Source organism: Cibotium barometz, chromosome 1, assembly GCF_041138505.1.
Source record: "Cibotium barometz isolate CiBa-2024 chromosome 1, ASM4113850v1, whole genome shotgun sequence".
NCBI classification, from domain to species: domain Eukaryota; kingdom Viridiplantae; phylum Streptophyta; class Polypodiopsida; order Cyatheales; family Cibotiaceae; genus Cibotium; species Cibotium barometz.
This window is the reverse complement of record NC_141046.1, coordinates 13,590,073-13,612,627: the sequence shown is the minus strand read 5'-3', so window position 1 is coordinate 13,612,627 and position 22,555 is coordinate 13,590,073. Positions and strand designations below refer to the sequence as shown.

The following is a 22,555-nucleotide window of genomic DNA, read 5'->3' as shown; positions in this document are numbered from 1 at the left end:
CTCTTATTATCAGATCCCTTTCACAGTCCCACACCCAAAGACAATAATGAGTTACACCCAAACCGCAAGTTGACTGCTAGTACTTTCCTTCCCTTGCTTGTCTTGCTTCAAACATCCCTTTTTGCCTTTGTTCTCTTCCAAGTTTCCATAGCTTATTCTTTGTGCCCATGCCCATCTGTGCATGTGATAGTTTTGGAAGGTGGGACAAGTGATAATTAAATCCCTAGGGGGGTTTAGCAGGAGTTAGAAATTGAAATCAAAGAGAAGCAAGTTAAGACATTTACCGAAGATAACCTTGAATTATTGCATAGAAACTACATCAATCAGCTACTTGGAAACAGAAAACTCTAGAACCATCTCAACATCGAAGGAGCTAAGTTAGAAAAAGAAAGGTCATGTTGTCAATTATACATCATAATATAATCTCAAATAATACTCAATAAGTTAAAAATATCAGGCCAAAAAAAGCTTACTTGCTTTCTTTGAAAAGGAAGCCATCAATTGTGATGGAACTCTCAAACACTGGCTCTGCAAAAAGACATCATTTCTATTAGATGTTGTAACTTGTTCTGTAGTCCAACAACAATTTCGATAAAAGTTAAAGAAATTTGAGTGCAAGTGCTAAGTGCATACCCGCAAATTTTACATTTGGCTACCAAAATCAACTCACCCACAGCACTCCCCACACAGATTCTCACACCGTATTGTTTCTCATGCAACCATACCGTTTCTCACACCAATTTTCACACCGTACCAGTTCTCACACTGAGCCCTAATCTATAAACGGAAGGAGGGCACCCATAAGCTGCCTAACTAACACACAAATGTGAATGCAACTAATGTAATGATCAACACAAAAACGTACACAAATAGGCTTACTTTTTGGAAGCATGTATATAAAGCCCCTTTCTCCCCATTCCACAAATCACCTCTTAGCATTTTTGAGCAGCCAACCAAGGGAAAGCATCAAATTTTGCAAAGCTTCCTACCAGATGTCAGCATTTAGGAGAGGAGTTTGAGAGGTTTTCTTGCTCTGTTCACAGCCCGTCTTTGAGAACACAAGAGTTTAGTAAGAAATTCAGCTTTTATTTAGAGAATATCAAGTCTTCTGCCATCATTTCTCTCTCTTCCTCTTGTGTGTGTGTGTGTGTTCTCAACATAGTGCTATGAAACAGTTTAGAGAATTACACTTTTGCTTATTGCACACTCACATTGGTATCAAAGTATGTTTCTCTTTGCAACCTTACATGTGTATCAAAGTAAGGTTCTGTGCACTGTTTGGGCCACCAAAATTGATCCAATCTGGCCAATTCCCTTGCCAAGATACTTGCTACAATGTCCATGTGGTGCCATGCCTAAGCATACACGTGACATCTCCTGTTAGTGGGGCACCTCCATACACCTTTGCTCCACTCCCACAAGGGTCTTTGGGTAAGCTCGGGCTCTATCCCCAAGCTCTCTGACTTACATGGAGTTTGTAAACTATCACAAACAGGTGCGTGGTTGTACAGAATATTTGGGTTGGTCCCCCCCTTCCCCCCTTGAAGGATATGTATTGCCTTAAGGGAGTAAGAATTTTACAAGTACATAAAACAGGTGGCTTGGCCTAGTAAAATGAATGAACATGAAAACAACTTACAAAAACTATACTTTCCCAAAAGTAGCCTAGCTACAAGCTAGCAATATGGTGCCCAACACCCTTCACCAAGATTGCCTAACAATCCCGATTTCTGCAAATGTAGCTCAACTTCAATGAGATCAACCATCTAGTGGCTGAAAATCAGCCTTAGAAGAATGCCCAGCACTTCCCAAGGGTTCTCCTGCATAGAACTTGTAGCAACCGGAGCCAAGATGATTCTTCCACAGCTTCAATCTTTAGAAATAGTCTTCTTCTTTTTCTTCTAGCTTGAATGGAGACTTTCAATTCTGAAAATCAGAATTCAACCAGCTTCTAAGTGTTTTGGAGAGGTAAAAACACTATGGTATGGCTGGAAAAATACTCTATAATAAGTGCATTAGATAGAGCAATAAACAAAGGCCAAGAAGTGTCTTGAAATGAGGCTGAAAATCTGAATTTATAGAGCCTAGAAGGACGCGCCTACAAGAAGAGAAGGGGTGGATGATATTGCTCATAAAAAGATGTGGTAGGGAGAGGTTTGAGCTAGACTTTTGGAACAACAAGAATGGCTATAATTCAAAGAGCAACTCGTGTAGCTAAAAGAGGAGGAAAAGTTTACTTTGCATCCTTTTCTTTTGAGTTAACTAGCTTGCATGCTTTACTTTTAAGAAAAGCAGACTTGCATGGCACACTTTTAGGTGCATGAAAAGATAAAGCATTGCATGATGCATGCATGTAGCTGAAAAAGCTTGCATGTCGCATGCATGGGGGTTTCTCATCATGGAGAAGAAGATTATCTACCATACTTAGTTAAATTGTCATGCATGCATGCATGCATGGAGATAGAGAACCCGCATAAGAGTGGGCTACCTTCAAAATATTAATTATTCATGTACAAATCCATCAATAGATTAGCTGAAAATGGATTATGCAACATACTAACCCATGGGTGCAATCCAGGCGTCCCAAGATCCATGAGCTTCTCATGCAATAAAATCCAAGCATTGTCCAGCCAAACAAAACAATACACACAATAGAAATGAGTCATGCATACAAATGTATGCATTTGAACACATACTTTGGAAGAAACCCCCATCTATTTACATGTACTTGAAATTTACAAAAGCTATGGCATTTGGCTCTCCAAGATACATCAAATGTCCATGGCATTATGTGTTGCATTTGGTTCTCCAAGAGCCATCAAATGCCTAACATGCTTCTTTGCAGCTCGGATCTCGTAGATACAGCTAGCATACACATACATAAGAAGCTTTAACCATAAACATTTCATGGCTGCATGTAGTGTTCAACACCCATGTCCATGAATAATAGAGAATTTACAATATGAATCCCGAGAAATTAGGGAGTAGTTACATTCCCCCCGGCTTCTAAACAGTTGTCCTCACTTGAAAAGCTTCTAAATAGTTATTAAGGAGATTGGGATATTCTTTTGAGATCTTGTTCATGCATCCACCTTGAATCCAAAGGTGAATAGTTTTTGAATTTAACCAAATAGTTGCATATGACCTTGCCTCCCTTAAGCTTCCGTTCTTGATGGAAGACAATATGTTCTAGTTGAAGCACCTCTTCTAAATCATCCACTTCGGGTGGATCTTCTATAGTTGGTTGAGAAGGTGGAGTTCCAATACATGGTTTCAACGGGCTGATGTGGAAAGCATTATGTATCTTCCAATGAGTGAGCAAAGCCAACCTAAAAGCCACACCATTAATCTTTTGAATAACCTGAAATGGACCATAATACTTGTTGGCAAGTTTAAGAGCTTTGCCTTCTTGCCCTGGCCTCTTGAGGAGACGTTGAGAAGAACCCAATCCTTCTCGTGCATAGGCAATATCTAGATCTCTAACATATTCATCAGCAACAAAAATCTCATCCTTACTACGAAGGATGGGTGAAAGTATTACCTTGCCATAGATAGCCTCAAATGGAGCTTTACCAGTGGAGGAATGGACTGTATTGTTGTATGCAAACTCAACCAAGAGTAAATACTTCTCCATGCTACCTTTTGATCAGAAACATAGCATTTGAGTAGATCGATCATTCGGTCAGCCCCCTCATAAACCTTCCCAATGCATGGCTCCCGTCCATCTGCAATCCGCATCAAGCGCTTGATCGGCTTCATCATAGCATCGATAGTGTTAACTTCATCCCAAAATGTGAAGTCTTGTATGGTTCTTGCAACCTCTATGCCGGCTCTTGACCGAGAAAGAGCCCATCCCATCCACTCATTGCATACAACCAACTGCTTCAAAGGCAAGTGCACTTTGGATAACCTCCTCATCATGAGAAAGTTATAACCAAAGCGTGTCTCTGAGTACTTCAAGAGATCCTTTTTGGGAGATCTCTTGTGGAATTTATTCAAAATAAACTGATGGTTTTGAATGAAGCTTATTATCTCCTTGTCTTTTTGAATGTGTGGATCCACCCATGACAAGCTGCCAACATCCTTCATAAGTTGCTCAAACAATGAGCAAAGCATGGACTAAATGTGATATGCGGATACCTATCTTCAAGCTTAAGACCAGCTGCTCTATTTGTTGCCTCTCCATACACAAGAGGTGGGCACGTACACGTGGAGGCACCCTGTTGTTGACGAGGTGCCTTGGGCATGGGCTTGTAGACTTGGAGGCTAGGGATAAAGATGTTAAGTTTGAATCTTATAATTGTAAACGGGATATTACTAAAGTCTTCAAAGAGATTGAAGACTTTCAAGGCTGGGGATAAAGATGTTAAATTTGAATCTTATAATGGTAAACGGGATATTACGAAAGCTCTTTCTTTTATTAGACAGTTTGAGGTTGCATTTGTAAATGTCAATTTTACTGAGAAGTCTAAACTTCGTCATGTGGGCATGTATTTGAAGGATACGGCTAGCAATTGGTGGCTGGCCAAGCTTCTTGAGAACAAGGATCCAAAGTCGGCTGCACTTAGGAGCAGTTTCTTCTTCTTGACTTTGAGAAATATGTAAAGAAAGAATGGGATTGGTTGTCACAAAAAGAGCATGAAAGTGTGTCTGCAAGAAAGAATGGGATTGGTTGTCACAAAAAGAGCATGAAAGTGTGTCTGCATATGTAGATAAGTTTTGGGCTGTTTTGCTTAAAGTATGAAGATTGCTAATGATGAGAAGATGCGGAATTTTGAAAGTGGTCTCCAACCTATTATTAGGATGAGCCTAAAACTCTATCCTAATAGTACCTTACAACACATGATGGAGTCGGTAATTATTGCCGAAAGTTTGCATTCAAAGAGCACCCCCAGAAAGCAAGAGTTTAGCTCGTACAAAGCTAAACAGAGGGCAAATCAAGAGCTGTCCAGGGGTGGACAGCAAGCTAGAAGTGGAGAAAGAGAACAAAAGAAGAAGGGGTTTGACAAAAAAAAGCCGAGGGGTAGGAACAAATCAAACCGCCTTAGTTGTGAACAACTTAAGGAGTACCGGGAGCAAGGTAAATGCTTTCAATGTGAGAGCAAAGGCCACATGAAGAGGGAATGTCCTCAGCTTGTTAATGATGAAGGCACCCATTCAGCCCCACTCTCTTCTAATACAGTACCAGATGTTCAAGGCAATACCTCAGCTGATCCAAATAGCCGTACTTTGTTAAAGGCTTGGGATAAATTGCAAGATAAAAATGCTCTGTTTTTGTTTGATCCGGGTTCTACTGACAATTTCATTTCTATTGAGATGGCAGAAGCACTTAAATTGCATCCTGAACAATTGGGTTGAGTATGGATGCATAGTCAGCTTTTGAAGGATTGAATGCACATGTAACACTAGTGGTTGGCAAGCTTCGCATTCAAATTGGCAACTATGGTGATCATGAGGAGTTCCGCAATGCAAGTAAATAGATTTGCTTTTACAAATATCAGATATTTGCAGGTATACAAATTTGGGGATTTGGCAAAATTTCCCTTTGCTTTGGAAATTTGAAGGCTATGTCAGGAACCACCATTTGCAAATATCTCAAATTGATGCAGAATTGCCAAAATTGAACATTTTGCTTTGATTGGAATTTGGGGGTTTTTCAAATTGAGGTCAAAATCAATAAATTCAGCCTCTTTCAGTTGCAAAAATTTGGGGCTTTTGTGAAAATTGGACAACGGACTGCACATTGAAGCAATTGCAGTGCATAAAAATTGGGGCTTTTCAGTTTGGAGCATGTAAAAGCGGCTTATAGCACAGATTTGTCACATATGTATACACATTGAGTGTAATTAGACAATTTGGCGCAAGTTTATACTTGCTTGAGGTTGCAGGCAAAAAATTTGCACAGGACATTTGGTTGCCTCAGCTGGCAGTGCACATTGGTGCTTGGTTGCTTGCAGGTGTATTTTGTCTACATGGCTCAAAATGCTACAGATGTATTTGGTGTCCTCACCTAGGAGGATAAGTTGGATGGATCAAACTACTCCCTGTGGAGTTTTATGATCCGTAACTTGCTAAAGGGCTTTGGGGCATCATGTGTGGTGACGACACACGCCTTGTCACGACCCTGTGAATTTGTGCAGCGTAGGTGTGAGTATGGTGGACAGTGTGCAGGACACAAGTGTGTAGGACATTGGTTATATGTTCACACTTGGGGACACTTATTAAAGGTTCTTTTTATTACCCCATGTGGAGGGGGATAAATATTTTGAGGGGACAAAGGTTTTAAAAACCTCTTAACTAAAAGAATACCTCTTTTTAAAAGTGAATCGTGGCTTGTTAGGGGAGCCCACGTTATTTTTGGAGGGGGGGCTTCTTTTGGAAAAAGTCGCTACATGTGGGAGCTCTCTCTCTTTGGCTGGAGTCGGCTACTGCAGGAAGCACAGGTCTACACTGCACATGGCTTTCTCTCTCTAGGCAACTGGCGGACTGGTCGGGTAGCAAGAGAAGAGTCGGGCAGTTTGCAGGTGGCGGTCAGGAGCTGAATAGCAGGAAGTGTGGGCTGGACTGCAGAGAAGCGTGGACTAGACAGAACTCCTCTTTGCTTTTTGGCTATTGGCTGGCTGCAAGTGCAAGGACTGAACTGCTCTCTCTCTCTCTCTCTCTCTCTCTCTCTCTCTCTCTCATACTTTATTTCATGTTCATTTTGTCCTCTTTTTTTCTGGACATCCAGAAGACATTGACAGTTGTTCATTGATTTGTCTCATAGGTCGAGTTCGGCCTCTAGTAGACGTTAATACACCTTTCTTTCTCTCTCTACTGGATGCATGCAGGTGGGCAGTTTGCTGGTGGCCACAAAAGTGCATAGCTGACAGGTTTCTCTCTCTTTCTTTCTCTAGGGGAAAGCGACACAAGGACTGTAAGTTGCTCTCTCTCTCTCTTTGCGGGCAGGTGGGACTGCAGGAAGTGCATAACGGAGTCTCTCTTTTCATTGGCTCGAGACTGTCACGGAAGTGTTCCTCTGGCCCTTTGTGAGAGGAAGGGTTTGACAGTTCTGAGGGTGGAAACAGGGCAAGTTTTTGGACTGATTTGGAAGAGTCTATGGGCTGAGATATGGCTCTGTTTTTGGCTATGTGCATGGACCAATTGGCAGCATATTCAGGGCCTCGTGGATGAGCTTTCTTGGCAGATTAGAGGTGCAGAACAGTGGGGTGTTTTGAGCACAGGGCTGTGTGAAACCTCTATGCCGAGATGACCAGGGGACTGGCAGTTTGGACATGCATATGTATAAGCCATGAATGGCCATGATGTATTCAATTAAACTCTTCTATTGAATTGAATAACGAAATACCGAAAGGGGCGCCAAGCTTTGGGGCCAACAGGTGTCGCTGTTCTTTTTTGTGTAGGAGCCAACAGGTTCCCAGTGGTGTGTTTTGGGTTTCTTTTGCTACTGTCCAGCCTGCATCTTCAAAGGGGGCTACTAGTTCCTAATTGGATCCTGTGGAAAGGTGCTTAAGAGAGCACCTGGATTGCTTAGCTACAGAGGTTATTTGAGACATAGCTTCTTTGAGACAGATATGGGCCCCCCCTGCACGAACAAGGCAACAAGCTCAGTGGTTCAAACTATGATCACTGGAAGCTACAGATGAAGGTCTGATTCACACACAAGGGACTCTGGGAGATTGTTCAGGGCCACGAACGAAAGCCCAAACGCCCTACCAGCTCTAGGAAGTGGACTCAGGAAACCAGGAGGATGCCTTTCTTGCAGAACTTTCAGCTTGGGAGAATCAAGACTCAAAAGCTCACTCTGCACTTGTACGAGCCATCTCACCAGAGGTCTCCCCCGCCGTGCAAACATTGGATTGTGCTGCTTCTGAAACCAATCCCGTCAAGTGGGAAGACTCCATTGGACATCCACACGCGTAATAGCACAACTTTAAAACCACAATTTGAAATGGACAACTTAATACAACTTGAAATTGAAATGAAATGAAATGGAAAGATGGACACCAGCACTGGGGCCGGAACAAGCCGACCCCCCACAATATATGATATATTTATTGGGAGTATTTAACAAATACAATGCTCCATGGGTTCCAAGAACCAGATGATGTCCATGTACATATGAATACAGTACCAAACAAATAGACTTGAAGTCGACGTTCGAAGTAGATGCTCGAAGCAGAACGACCACTAGCGTGGTCCAGTCTCTACGGTCCTGTGCTTTCACTGGACTCCGCAGAGAGCGCCTCACTGGTGTTCCGAGACCACGCACAAACAGGCCGCTCTCGTACTAACGCGTGGCTCTCCCGATCTCAGCACCTTTGGACCGAGGTTCTCCAATAGACCTTGGACTACCCGGCACCGAACGGGTGTTACCGAGGGGAATGAATCCCTTATCAGATTTAACACATAGTACTTTATTTAAATCTGAAAATTCACTTACTTGTGGTTGGCAGATAGAGGACCAATACCCGTGGTATTTGTGTAGAAGGTGTAGCCATCCAGGAGATGTGAAGTCCTCTTGTAGTCGCCAGTGGAGAAGACGTGCAACCTCTTTCAAAGAAGGAAATAGAGCAGCAGCCTTAGGAGAGGTAACACCTTGCTGAAATCTGCTGGATAGAAGAAGCAGCCACCTTGTTGAGATGGCACAGCCGCATCGTAGAGAACTTAGAGCAGCCACCAAGACAAGAACAACCGCAAAGGCCACAGCCGCCTGCTGTGAAAGAAGGAGCACCCACTTGCAAGGGAGGAGATGCCTGGCTGCAGCGTGAGGAGCAGCCGGCGTGGAGGAGCAGCTGGCTGTATCCTTCTGGTGATGGCAGCTGCTGTGCAGAGGAGGAGATACCTAATCGCAGCCTGTTTTGGCCACCTGCAAAGGATCACGTAACTTGCAGAGAAACAGGTGCAGCCGCCTGCTGCAAGTACAGTCGTCTGTATGGAAGGTAGAGCAGCCTGTGGAGAAGCAGTCGCCTGGGAGAGAGAGATCATGCACAGCAGTTCAGGTGATGCCAACCGCCTCTGAGTAGGCAGAGCAGCCTGCAGGGAAAACAGGCGCAGCTGCTAGGCAGGGGAGGCAGTCGCCTGTTGGAGAAAGGAGCGCAGCCCGTCAGCAGTTGGCTCGTGTACGTGCGCAGCCTGAAGGAGCGAAGAGATGGTTGCCGGTCGTTGTTTTTTTTTTCCTACGAAGGGTGGTCGCCTTTTTTTATGAGTTTTGGAGTGGAGTTCAACCTTAGTGTTGGCTGGCTCCCCACGATTTGCATGTGGGTGGCCAGTTCTAAGGTGGGTTGGGTAGGTGACCCACCCACACACACACTTTAAGTGGGGGTCCTTGGCCCCTCAGTGGGTGCCCAAAGGGGGTGCCCACTTTTAAGTGGGTGTGAACATGTAACCTTATAAATCAAAAGGTTAGAAATAAAAGTATTAAACTAACATGTTCAATATACTTACCACCTGTTCCCATGCACCAAAACTCGTCAGAAGACAGAGCAGACTTCACGACTCACTGGCAGGCGTCCCCGCTCAGTAAGTGACACGTCAAGCAGGCAAACACAAAAATACAAGTCATGCGAAAACAGTTTCAAACATGCAAAACATGTGTGCATGTGCAAATAGTAACATGGACATATCTCCCGTTCATGGAACAAGTACAAAATATCTGTCGGCACAAAAATGGCACGACGTAAAACATAAAAACCTGGTCTTCCTATGGAGTGACAGTCCCATAGGTAAGACACCGTTCCAGGCACGAGCCTCCCTATGGTGTGACAGTCCCATAGGCAAGACACGGCACAAATACTGGCTCTTCCATGGCGTGACAATCCCATGGGTCGAGCACAATCCAGGTCATACACGGGTGGCACCAGTCTGGCTCCCGTCCATACGACACCATCCTGCTAACACACGGGTGGCACCAGTCTGGCTCCTGTCCATGTCAGCAAAATACTGGCCTCTTCACATGAGACACCGGCCTGGCCTCAAGTGAACGAGACGCAAAAACTAGAGATGGACCAAATGGTCGGCCAATTGGTGACATCCCCCCAGGCTTCTAAAGAGTTGTCCTCAACTGAAAAGCCTCAAGATATGCCTGCAACAACTGTGGGTAGTCAACAAAATAGTCCTCATTTACCCATTTTGTATCAATAGACAAATAATTCTTAAACTTCACAAGGTATCTCCTGGAAAGCTTCCCGGCAAGTAGCTTTCGCTCCTTGTGAAAAACAATCTGTTCTGGCTGGAGGCTGGCTGGAGGATCTCCTCTAGCTCTTCAATCTCTGGCGGATCTTCTGTGACAGGCTCATCAGGATCTGGCCCCACATATTTCCGAAATAGACTCACATGAAAAGCATTGTGAATCTTCCAATGACTAGGTAAAGCAAGCCTGTATGACACTTCATTGATCTTTTGAATCACCTTGAAGGGTCCATATAGCGAGGAGAAAGATTAGGATATGATCCTTCTCGTCCTGGCCTCTTCCGAAGCCTAGCCTTCTCAAATTTCAGCAAAACCCAATCACCTTCTTTGACTTCCATGTCCCTTCTGTGCTTGTCAGCAGCCATTTTATGCTTATCCTGAGATCTTGCAATGGTTGTCCGCACCTGACCAAAGGCTACATCCAAGTCACGAACATATTCATCAGCTGCAAAAATCTCATCCTTTGTACGAAGGATGGGTGGCAAGACCACTCTGCCATAAATAATCTCAAACGGAGCCTTTCCCGTGGAGGCATGGATCGTATTGTTGTAGGCAAACTCAACAAGTGGAAGATACTACTCCCATGCACTCTTTTGATCTGCCACATAACACTTCAATAAATCCAACACGGCTGAATTTGCAGCTTCACTTTGGCCATCCGTTTGGGGATGATAAGCTGATGAAAACTCAAGCTTAGTACCCATATTATCAAATAAAGCCCTCCAAAATAGGCTTGTAGTCCTGGGATCTCTATCCCCAACAATGGATTTAGGCATACCATGATGCTTGAAAATATTAGCAAGAAAAAGCTTTACCATATGATCAGCTTTAATGGTTTTCTTGACGGGCAAGAAGTGAGCTTGCTTGCTAAACCTGTCCACAATAGTCCAAATAGCATCATTCCCATGCTGGGACCTAGGCAAATCCATAATAAAATCCATAGTAATACTTTCCCAAGGTTGCGAGGGAATAGGCAATGGCGGAAGCAAACCTGGAGGTTTTTGCCTGTCAAATTTCACCTTTTGGCAAATAATACATGCACGCACATAAGCCTCAATGTCTTTACGCATGCTCGGCCAAAAGAAATACTTCTGAATCATACGTGTAGTAGGCATGATACCTCTATGACCAGCATAAGGTGGAGCGTGACATTCGTCCATAACCTTTGGACGCAAATCCTTCACCACACATAGGCAATTATCCTTCATAAGATAACCCTCGTTGATAACATAAGAGGCATGTGAATGACCAGCCATCAGATCAGTCCATATATGGCAAAAATCAGCATCCAAATGATACAAATCTCTCATAGCACATAAGTCTCCATGAGAGGCCACTGAGACTGCAGCTATATAAGGCCTCCTGGATAGTGTATCGGCCACCACATTTTTCTTTCCTGGAGTATGCACAATCTGAAAATGAAACATGGAAAGAAAGTTTGCCATTCTCATCTGCTTCTTTGAAAGCTTCGTTTGAGATAAAAAGTATCTCAAGCTTTGATGATCTGTCTTGACTACAAATTCTGCCCCAAGAAGATAATGTTTCCATATCTTTAAAGCATGAATTACAACCAAGAGCTCTTTCTCATAGATATCCATATGAAGCTCAGCATCATGCAAACGACGGCTCTCGTATGCAACTGCGTGCCCTTCTTGATTTAGGACACCTCCTATGTAATCACCACAAGCATCACATTCAACTACGAATGACTTGTGGTGCAAGTCAGAAACAATCAATACTGGACCACATATAATAGCATGCTTGAGCTGCAAGAAAGCATTCTGTTCCTTTGAAGTCCATTTGAAAGCAGTTTTCTTCTTTGTGAGATCATGTAGAGGAGTGGCAATCATAGCAAAATGCCTTATGAAACGCCTATAATACGAACATAATCCCAGAAAACTACGTACTTGATGTACGTTTTGCAATTCGGGCCAATTCCGAATGGTCTCTATCTTTGCAGGATCCATTGTTACTCCGTCCTTGGATACAATGTGTCCCAGATAATGAATTTCTAAAAGGAAGAACTCACTTTTCTTGGCATTAATGAAGAGTTTATGCTTCCGCAACTCTTCGAGCACTGTGACCAAACGAGTTCTGTGTTCCTGCTCATTCTTGGAGAAAACCAAGATATCATCAAAGAATACTCCTGTAAATTTGCGATGGGGTCGGAATATCATATCCATCATACGATTAAACGTAGCAGGAGCATTGGTGAGACCAAAAGGCATTACCAAAAATTCATATAATCCGAAGGCCGTCCTGAATGCAGTTTTATGGACATCTTGTGGCACCACTCGTATCTGGTGATAACCACTCTTCAGATCAAGTCGGCTGAAACAAGCCGAGCCATCAAGCTTATCCAAAATATCATCAATTCGCGGAATTGGGAATCTGTTCCTGATGGTAAGCTTGTTTAAAGCTCTATAGTCCACACACATACAGAATGATCCGTCCTTCTTTTGAACAAGAAGCACAGGAGAGCAGTAAGGTGAGGAACTGGGCTGAACCAAACCTTTCTCTAAAAGCTCGTTTACTTGCTTCATGATCTCTTCTTGTTATGCAGCTCTCACTTGGTATGCCGGTTTGTTGGGTGGAGAACTATCTGGCACAAGATCTATGCGATGATCTTCGGGCCTTTGGGGAGGTAAGTCTCCTGGCAGAGTATCAGCAAAACAGTCATTGAATGCATAAAGAAAATTCAGCCTATCATTAGACATAGCATCCACATTTTGATGATTTGGCACAAGGCTATCACGTACAAAAACCAAGTACGCAGAAAGACTCTTTTTCATTGCTTTATTAATTTGGATGTGTGGTACAAGTGGGATGGAATCCCCTTCTTTGCCAGCATCAATAAAATGCAAGCGGCCTTTATGCATAAAAGAAATCATATTGGACTTGTAGTCTTTGCGAGGCTCAAGCCTATGGTGCCACGGCTTGCCCAACAACACATCACATCCATTTAGTGGAGCAACTAGAAAATGTTCATTATCAAGGTAGCCCTGGATATGGATGCGCAACTTCCCTATCAACGGAGTAACCTGCACCTCTTTACCAATAAATGCAGCTTCGGCTTCAATCTGAGGTCCCATGTTTTCAACCTCAATACCCAATGCAGCTGCCATTTGCATAGAGATGAAGTTATCAGTTGCACAGTCATCAAACATGAATAAGGCGGGCTGATCCTTGATTTGCCCCCAAGCCTTGCAAACCATTCGCTCTTTTGCATCATGACTTGTATTTCCTTGCACATCAGGAACTGCATGTACATTAGCCTTGGTCTGCTTGTCCTCGTGCTTTGGTTTGCTATCTGGGCATTGTCGAAACATGTGGTCTTTGCTACCACAAGAAAAGTATTTTCCATCCTTGGCATATTGCTCTCTTTGCTCCGGGGTTAAGCCGAATTTGTTCTTCCTTGGGCCCTGATCTTTAGATGTGTTATTTTCAGCTTCACCACCCTTGTGGGTCTCTCGGAGTTCTTTTTAGGTGGCTGTCCACCCTTTTGCAGATTTGGGACAGCCTTGTCTTTCCCTTTTGAACCTCCTTGATCCTGCTTAATTTTGAGCACCAATTGCTCCGTAGCAAGAGCAGAAGCTGTGAGTTGTTGCAAAGTATGTTTCGGGTGCAATTCAATGCCCGAACGATATGCTGGTTGCAGTCCAGAACGAAACTTCCTCTTTCTTTCATCCTCAGTGATTTGCATAAAGGGAGTTACTTCCAGCAACACTTTCCAGAACTTGTTAACATACTGTTGCACGCTTTCATTATCTCTTTGCCCTAGCCTGTCCCACTTTTGGGTGAGAGTTTGCTCCGCATTTGGTGGCAAGAACTGAGCATAGAATCTATCCTTAAATTCCTTCCAGGTGCTAATAGGATCTTTGGTGATCTTTTCATTGATCCACCAATGAGCAGCGGTCCCTTTCAAAAACATGCTAGCATGGCGTACTTTAGACTTTTCAGTGAAGTCCTCATCACTAAAGGCAATGTCAAATTGTGCCACAAATGCTAACACTTTAGAAGCATCATGCTCTCCATGAAAGACATCAAACTTGACAGATTTATCACCTGCTTTAAATTCCTTGAGCTTCTTGGCATGAGGCTCATGGTCTTCTCTTTTTCTTTTCCCCTTATCCAACGGGGCAGCCCTATCTGCATGGGCTCCATGGGCCGTCATAGAAATTTCATGAGGCATGGTGGCATGTGCTCCACGAACTTGAAACTCAGATGCATGTGACTTACCTGCATAAGGCAGTGTCTCTCCATGAGACAACTCAGAAGGCAAAATTTTTCTAGCAGCAAACTTGTCACCCTTACCAAGAGATACATGTCTTGAATGCATGTGACTTTCATGCCCTCCTTGAGCACTGGCATACATATATCTGTCAGGCTTTGTGCCTTGTGGAGAGGATGCATGTCGAGAGGTGATATTCACCTCTTCCTTTTGCATAAAAGATTTCAGCCTTTGAGATGCGGGATCTCCATGCTTCAAACAAGGTGGATTTCTGAATTTCAGCTCTCCGTCGTCCCCCTCTTTGATGTCACCTTTGCGAAGGAGGTAGGCAAGTGCCAACTCCCTTGGCTTCTTGCCCACTTCCCGTGCCATGGACTCAAAAGTTACATCTACCATTGCTTCAATGGCGCTATGCACATGGGGATCTTCATGCAAAAACTTTAACTCTTGCTCTTGTGCCTGCAAAAGTTTTCTCATATGTTCCATTTCAGCCCTCATTGCATCAGGCTCTTGTTCAAGCATAACTGTCTTTCCTGGAGACAGTTGACCCTTTGATTCATTATCATTTACCCTTTCAAGGGGCTCGTGTCTTCCTCGCAGGGCATCACACCCACGAGAGGCACTAGATAGACCCCTTGAATTTGGCACTTCCAAAGGGTTGCCTTGGCTGTCCATTGTGTTTAAGTGTGCTAAAAGCGCGATGTCCAGTACACAAGTTCGTTTCCCCACTAGGAAGAGGGAAACAACCGTGCTCTGATACCAATGAAACCGATCCCGTCAAGTGGGAAGACTCCGTTGGACACTCACACGCGTAATAGCACAACTTTAAAACCACAATTTGAAATGGACAACTTAATACAACTTGAAATTGAAATGAAATGAAATGGAAAGATGGACACCAGCATTGGGGCCGGAACGGGCCGACCCCCCCCTCAATATATGATATATTTATTGGGAGTATTTAACAAATACAATGCTCCATGGGTTTCAAGAACCAGATGATGTCCATGTACATATGAATACAGTACCAAACAAATAGGCTTGAAGTCGACGTTCGAAGTAGATGCTCTAAGCAGAACGACCACTAGCGTGGTCCAGTCTCTACGGTCCCGTGCTTTCACTGGACTCCGTGGAGAGCGCCTCACTGGTGTTCCGAGACCACGCACAAACAGGCGCTCTCGTACTAACGCCTGGCTCTCCCGATCTCAGCACCTTTGGACCGAGGTTCTCCAATAGAGCTTGGACTACCCTGCACCGAACGGGTGTTACCGAGGGGAATGAATCCCTTATCAGATTTAACACATAGTACTTTATTTAAATCTGAAAATTCACTTACTTGTGGTTGGCAAATAGAGGACCAATACCCGTGGTATTTGTGTAGAAGGTGTAGCCATCCAGGAGATGTGAAGTCCTCTTGTAGTCGCCAGTGGAGAAGACGTGCAATCCGACGCTTCATCATCTTCGAGCGAGGAGGCAGTTGGCTTCACCGCGAAGGATATCCAGGAATGGATTCTTGACAATGGTGCTTCCAGGCACATGACTGCATCCCGTGACTTCTTTCTGGATCTAAAACGGCAGTCAGGTCGCATCTTTATTGGCGACAACTCCACTATCCCGATACATAGTGAGGGCCGGATGGAGATTATTCCCGACGGCAAGGGGGGCAAGCATGCTTCCCGTGTTCTTTATGTCCCTGCTCTGGGTTTTCATCTTCTGTCAGTGCATGAAGTATGCAAGACTGGCTTTCAGGTGGAATTTGAGGAGCATTCAGTTGCTCTACGAGACCGTCAGACTGGCCAAGTTGTTTGGGAAGGCGGTGTGGAGAATGGTATCTACAAGCTCTCTGCACTCTCCTCGTTGACAGGTTCTCAGGTCGGAGATTTGTGGCACTTTCGTTTTCGCCACTTAAATGTGGATGCATTGAGACGAGCTTTCTGAGACCAGATGGTGGTTGGCTTGCCAGATCTTGGTAGTAGGCAAGGGCGCTGCAGTTCTTGCATACGTGGTAAGCAGCACAAGGAATCCTTTTCGAAGCAGGCTTCCAAGCGGGCTTCGAAACCATTGGAGTTGATTCACACTGACTTGTGTGGACCTCAGCAGACACCATCTTTGGGAGGATCTCTCTACTTTATGCTGCTTGTTGATGATTGTACCAGATTCACGTGGGTCCACTTTCTTTCCCAGAAGGACCAAGCTTTTTCTCGGTTCAAGGATTGGCACGTGATGGTGGAGAAAGAGTCTGGATTTCAGGTTAAGACTCTCAGGGCTGATAAAGGAGGTGAATTCTCCTCGACTGTATTTCTCAGATTTTTTGCAGATCATGGCATCAAAAGGGAACTGGCCATTACTAGATCACCTTCGGAGAATGGAGTTGTCGAACGCAAGAACAGGACTGTGGTGGAGATGGCGAGGACCATGCTGGAGCATCGTGATCTTCCTCGTCCACTTTGGGGAGAGGCTGTGGCAACGGCTGTCCATACCCTCAACCGATCTCCGACGACTTCAGTACCCCATATGACTCCATTTGAGGCATACTTTGGCAGGAAACCTGATGTCTCGCACTTCCGTGTCTTTGGGAGTGACGCGTATGTACATATTCCGAAGAAGCAGAGGGGGAAGCTTGACTCCAAGTCCCGCAAGCTTGTATTTGTGGGGTATAACTCTCTTTCCAAGGGATACAGGTTGTATGATCCAGACAGGAACGAGATTGTTGTCAGCCGGGATGTGGTCTTTGACGAGCATGTTCCAGTATCCACTGTCGAGGAGCCGCCACTTCTTGGAGATCCAGAGGAGTCTGATGATGATTCCCAGACCATCATTCCAGTTGATCAACCTCAGTCAGTACAAGAGGTTCAGCCCGCAGCTGGAGTAGAGCCCCCGCGAACACAGGAGGCTCCACGATCTGTTCGAGTACCTAGGTGGTTGTTAGACACCCTTCGGGAGTCAAGTGTCACGGAGCTACCCTCCGAGTGGACCACAAAGGACGGCCCTCGAAGATCACATAGAGTCCGAGATAAAAGCAACACAGCGGAGCTTCTTCAGGTGAACTATGCTTTGATGTCTCGTATTATGCGGGACAAAGAGCCCACTTCCGTAAAGGAAGCCCTTTCACAGGATACTTGGAGGAAAGCCATGCAGGTGGAACTTGATGCCATCGAGAAGAACAACACTTGGGAGTTGGTACCGAGGCCGTCGAAGCGGTCAATCATTGGTGTCAAATGGGTCTTTAAGACCAAATATGCGTCTGATGGGTCGGTGGACAAACACGAAGCCAAACTTGTGGCTAAAGGTTATGCTCAGCGGCCAGGCATCGACTACGAGGATACCTTTGCACCAACAGCACGGATGTCCACGATTCGGACCGTTCTTGCCCTTGCTTCTTCTCAGAGGTGGCCGGTGTATCAAATGGATGTAAAATCTGCGCTCTTTAATGGTGACCTGCAGGAGGAAGTGTATGTTGAGCAGCCTCCAGGCTTTATTGTTCCAGGATCGATCTGAAGGGATGGTTTACAGGTTACGTAAGGCCTTGTATGGTCTTAAGCAGGCTCCCAGGGCTTGGAATCAGAAGATTGATTCCTTCTTTATTCAGGCTGGATTTCAGAGATCGGTTGCAGATCCAAACCTGTATCTCTTTCGGGAACGCGGCATGGTCACGCTTATCATCCTTTATGTGGATGATCTCATTCTCACTGGCGGTCATGTGGAGCACATTAGAGTGACGAAGGCTGCTTTGTCAAAGAAGTTTGAGATGACCGACTTAGGCTTACTCCACTTCTTTTTGGGATTGGAGATCTGGCACACCTAGAGGGGGTCATCAGCCATTGGGAAGCTAGAAATGCCACTGCTATATTGGAGCTCATGCAAGGCCTTCTGCCGGAGTTTCATTCTCAACTTCAGCAGTTCCCCTATGTCTCTGACAGATGGGCACACCTTGCAGAGAGAGATGCCACACGCGATCGCACGCTTCGCATTGATCTCAAGCATCAAATTCAAATTTTCTCTATCAAAGAAGGGGATGACCTGACCGTCAAAGTTGCTGAATATCGACGCCTTAACGCCGAGTATGCCACCACTGGTTCTGCCAAGTCAGAGAAAGACCAAGTTATCACTTTACTAAACAAGTTGCCGCCCAGTTTCTTTACTTTTGTCACACAGGCCATTAGTTTAGAACCTATGCCTAACCTATATGAGTGTGAGTGCCAACTCTTGCGCTTTGCTCAGTTGCATGACCAATTTCATCCCAAGAAGTCATCCTCTTCCTCCTCCACTCAAGAGGGGGCCCTTGTGTCCAATACCACCTCTACTCAAAAAGGACAACAAGGGAAGGGGAACAACAACTCAGGAAATCAAGGCAAACCTCCCGGCAACAATACTGATTCCAAAAACCCTGCCTCAACACCCATTCCCCACTGGCAAAATATTCCCAAAAAGAATAGATTTTGCACTAATTGCCAAATGCCTAGACATTTTGATGATGAGTGTGTTTTTAAAGCCAAGGAAAATAAAGGCAACACCTCCAACCCCACTACCTCCACCCGCCAAAACAACCAAGGTGGTAGCAATGCCCCAAATTGGAGATCAAGAGGAGGTAGTAATCTAGCACCTACTCTGCCGGGCTCCCCGCCAACAACCCAGCAACAAGGCAATGGTTCAACTTGGCCGCGTTCCTCTCAATGGCAATCCACTAGTCAGGTTGCTCAAGCCCCACCATCCCAATCAATTTCTTTCACCACCCCTGAAGAGATGTCTGACTGGTCTTCCCTTAGATCTCATCCCGGCCCCTTGGCCAATATCGCTCAGGTCACATTTAAGGTTGACTCTGGCCACTCCTCTAGAAAGAAGAAGAAACAAAGGCCTAGACGAGGCTATCTGCTGGGGGAAGCCTCTGCCTTCATTCAGATTTGTCAGTTACCTGACAATCCTTCAGGTTACAGTTATACCCTCGGCTCAGGAGCAGTTTCTTGGAGCAGTAAGAGGCAGCCAACTATTGCCCTATCTTCGACAAAGACAGAGTACCACGCTGCTTGTGGTGCTGCTTGCGAGGTTGTGTGGCTGCGGAGGCTGCTAGGCGAGATTGGGTTTCCACAGAAGGAGCCCACAGTCATCCAGTGTGATAACCAGAGTTGTATAGCTATTGCTCGGAACCCGGTCTTCCATGCCCGGACCAAGCACATAGAGATACAGTATCACTTTGTACGTGAGAAGATCTTGGCTGGTGACATCTTGCTACTTTGTTGTTCGACGGAGGACAATGTGGCGGACCTCTTCACGAAGTCTCTACCTCAGGCTACACTCAGGCGGCACTCCAGCTCCCTAGGGTTGATTTCACAGCCAGGAGCTGAGAGGGGGTGTTAGAAGTCATCTCCTGTCTTTATCAGACACCAGACACCAGGGCCTTTGTTGTGGGTGTGCCCGCTCTGTATAGGTGTTTTCTCATTTTTCCTCACTCCCCGTATTTTTTCCCTATTTTTCCCATGGTGTGGGAGGCAGTTTTCTACACCCCGGCTGATCCAGATGGTGGCCGACTGCTAGTCGGATGATCTGGTTGCTGGCCGACTTTCCTGTGTAGTCCCCGACCTCTCCTACATATTGGCCGACTATGCGCATTCTGACATGGTATCAGAGCTCGGGCGTGTGTGGTCCTGGGCGGCTCAAGTGTGTGTGGTCCTGGGCAACCCCCTCGCGCCTCGGTGGCTTGCGGAGCTCGAATCGAGGGAGGGTGTTGGAAGGTTGGCGATTTCAGCGTGTGATCTATGGCTAGAAGGTGCCTTAGATTATCCCATAAGTGGAAGCATGGGAAGTTGAAGAGCCATATATAGGCTAGAGTGGCACCTTGTCATAGTCATCTCCTCCGACCGGTGTTTTGGGAGGCAGCTCACCGCGAGATGGGAGCCCGGTGGAGGGATGCTGCAGTGCCCGTTGGGGTTGTTCGTGGAATTCGATGGTGATGCGTCTCCTACGTGCGTTAGTCTTCCACTGCGCATTCTGACATCTTCTTGATTGTGTCGATTATCATACACTCAATAAGCTTACTATAAAGAGTAAGTTCCCAATGCCTCGAATAGACTATATTCTCGAGAGGTTGAATGGGACCAAGGTGTTCTCGAAACTATTGGGCACTGATGACGTTAGTGGGGATGTCGTAGTATTTAGTCGATACTATGCATGATGGAGTTGATGGTTATATAGTCTTGTGGATGACTACCATGAGTTTATAACTTGCACTTTGTGATTAGGTGAACTTGGGCATATTGCTAGATTCATGTAGGCATATATTTATGCTGTATTAGCGGACATGCAAATTTCACATTGTGAAGTTTTTGTCCATGTTGCAGCCAATTGATATTGTGTTACTTCTTTCTATCTATAGTGGTGCTTAAGACCTATCAACTACCTTTTTGTTGTAATAATTCTTTCTATTTGTTATGTTTCCTTAGTGCCAGGCTTCATTATGGGTGATACTGCCTGCATCTCTGGAGTTATGATAGAAACTCAGTACGCAAACCTTTGTATAAATGTATGCTCTTGTGTGCGTGTCACCAATTGGCCGACCATTTGGTCCATTCCTAGTTTTTGCGTCTCGTTCACTTGAGGCCAGGCCGGTGTCTCCTGTGAAGAGGCCAGTATTTTGCTGACATGGACGGGAGCCAGACTGGTGCCACCCGTGTGTTAGCAGGATGGTGTCGTATGGACGGGAGCCAGATCAGTGCCACCCGTGTATGACCTGGACTGTGTTCGATCCATGGGACTGTCACGCCATGGAAGAGCCAGTATTCGTGCCGTGTTTTACCTATGGGACTGTCACACCATAGGGAAACTCGTGCCTGGAACTGTGTCTTACCTATGGGACTGTCACTCCATAGGAAGACCAGGTTTTTATGTTTTTATGTCGTGCCAGTTTTGTGCCGACAGATATTTTGTACATGTTCCATGAACGGGAGATATGTCCATGTTACTTTTTGCACATGCACACATATTTTGCATGTTTGAAACTGTTTTCGCATGACATGTATTTGTGTGTTTGCCTGTTTGACGTGTTACTTACTGAGCGGGGACGCCTGCCAGTGAGTCGTGAAGTCTGCCCTGTATTCTGACGAGTTCTAGTGCATGTGAACAGGTGGTAAGTATGTCGCACTTGTTGTTTTAATGTTTTAAATTCTAACCCTTTAATTTATAAGGTTAGGTGTTCACATTTATTTAAAAGTGGGCACCCCCTTTGGGCACCCACTTAGGGGCCAAGGTGGGGAGCCCCACTTTTAAGTGAGTGTGGGGGTGGGCATGGTCACCCACCCCCACTAGTTTCCCCACATGCATGCGTGGGTATCACCAAGGTTAACTCCACATTAATTTATTAAAAAGGACTCCCTCCATCAAGCGTGGGGATCATCGCTTCCTTCTTACGATTCATCAACCGGCGGCCATCTCTTCCATCGTGGTTGGTGGCTGTACACGCCTCAAGCGATTGCAGTACCCTCTGTTTTGCTGGCTGCGCCTACTACCCTACCAAGCGGCTGATGTACTGCTGCTCCTTCAGGCGGTTGTTACTGCTCTCAGACGTGGGCCATCTTCACAGGGCACTGCTGCGCATATTTACCACAGGCGGCTGCTGAATCTGTTGTGCATAGGCGGCTACTGTGTTGCAGCCGGCTGCCACCACCTGAAGGCTACCTGCCTCTGTGCTACTACAGTCGGCTGCCCCTCCACCACTCTTCTTCATGCAGACGCCAAAGCACTAAACCTCTTCTGGTAGCTGTGTATTCTCTCTGCCTTCTTCGCCAGGCGACTAAACTTACTGCAAACTGGCTGCCATCTCCTACTGTACGGCTACATCTGCTTCTGGCGGCTGTTTACCCACAGGCTGTGCTGCCTAGTTCCTCTCCAGGCAGATGTAGGCCATCTTCAGCAGCATATTACAGCACCCAGCTGTTGTTCCATCACCAGCAGGCCACGCTCCAGTTACTCAGATGGCTGTATCTTCATGCGTAGCTGCTTCTGTTGGTAGCTGTGTTCCTACAAGAGTACTTTACCTCTCCTAAGGCGGCAGCTCCATCTTCTTTTTGGCTAAAGGTTGTACTTCTTTTCCATTGGCGGCTACTAGAAGTCTTCACATCTCTTGGGTGGTTTCAAAGTCTA

The 22,555-nt window shown here is 45.5% G+C and overlaps 1 protein-coding gene across 1 annotated transcript in view; it reads right to left on the bottom strand.

Moving 5' to 3' along the window:
- The window catches only part of LOC147641623 (uncharacterized), a 58,849-nt gene that overhangs the window by 1,361 nt on the left and 34,933 nt on the right, over nucleotides 1-22,555 (bottom strand). The window contains exon 3 of the mRNA XM_086794958.1: nucleotides 474-528. Within this exon, the coding sequence (XP_086651084.1) occupies nucleotides 474-528 (55 nt within the window). The remainder of the gene's footprint in view (nucleotides 1-473; nucleotides 529-22,555) is intronic.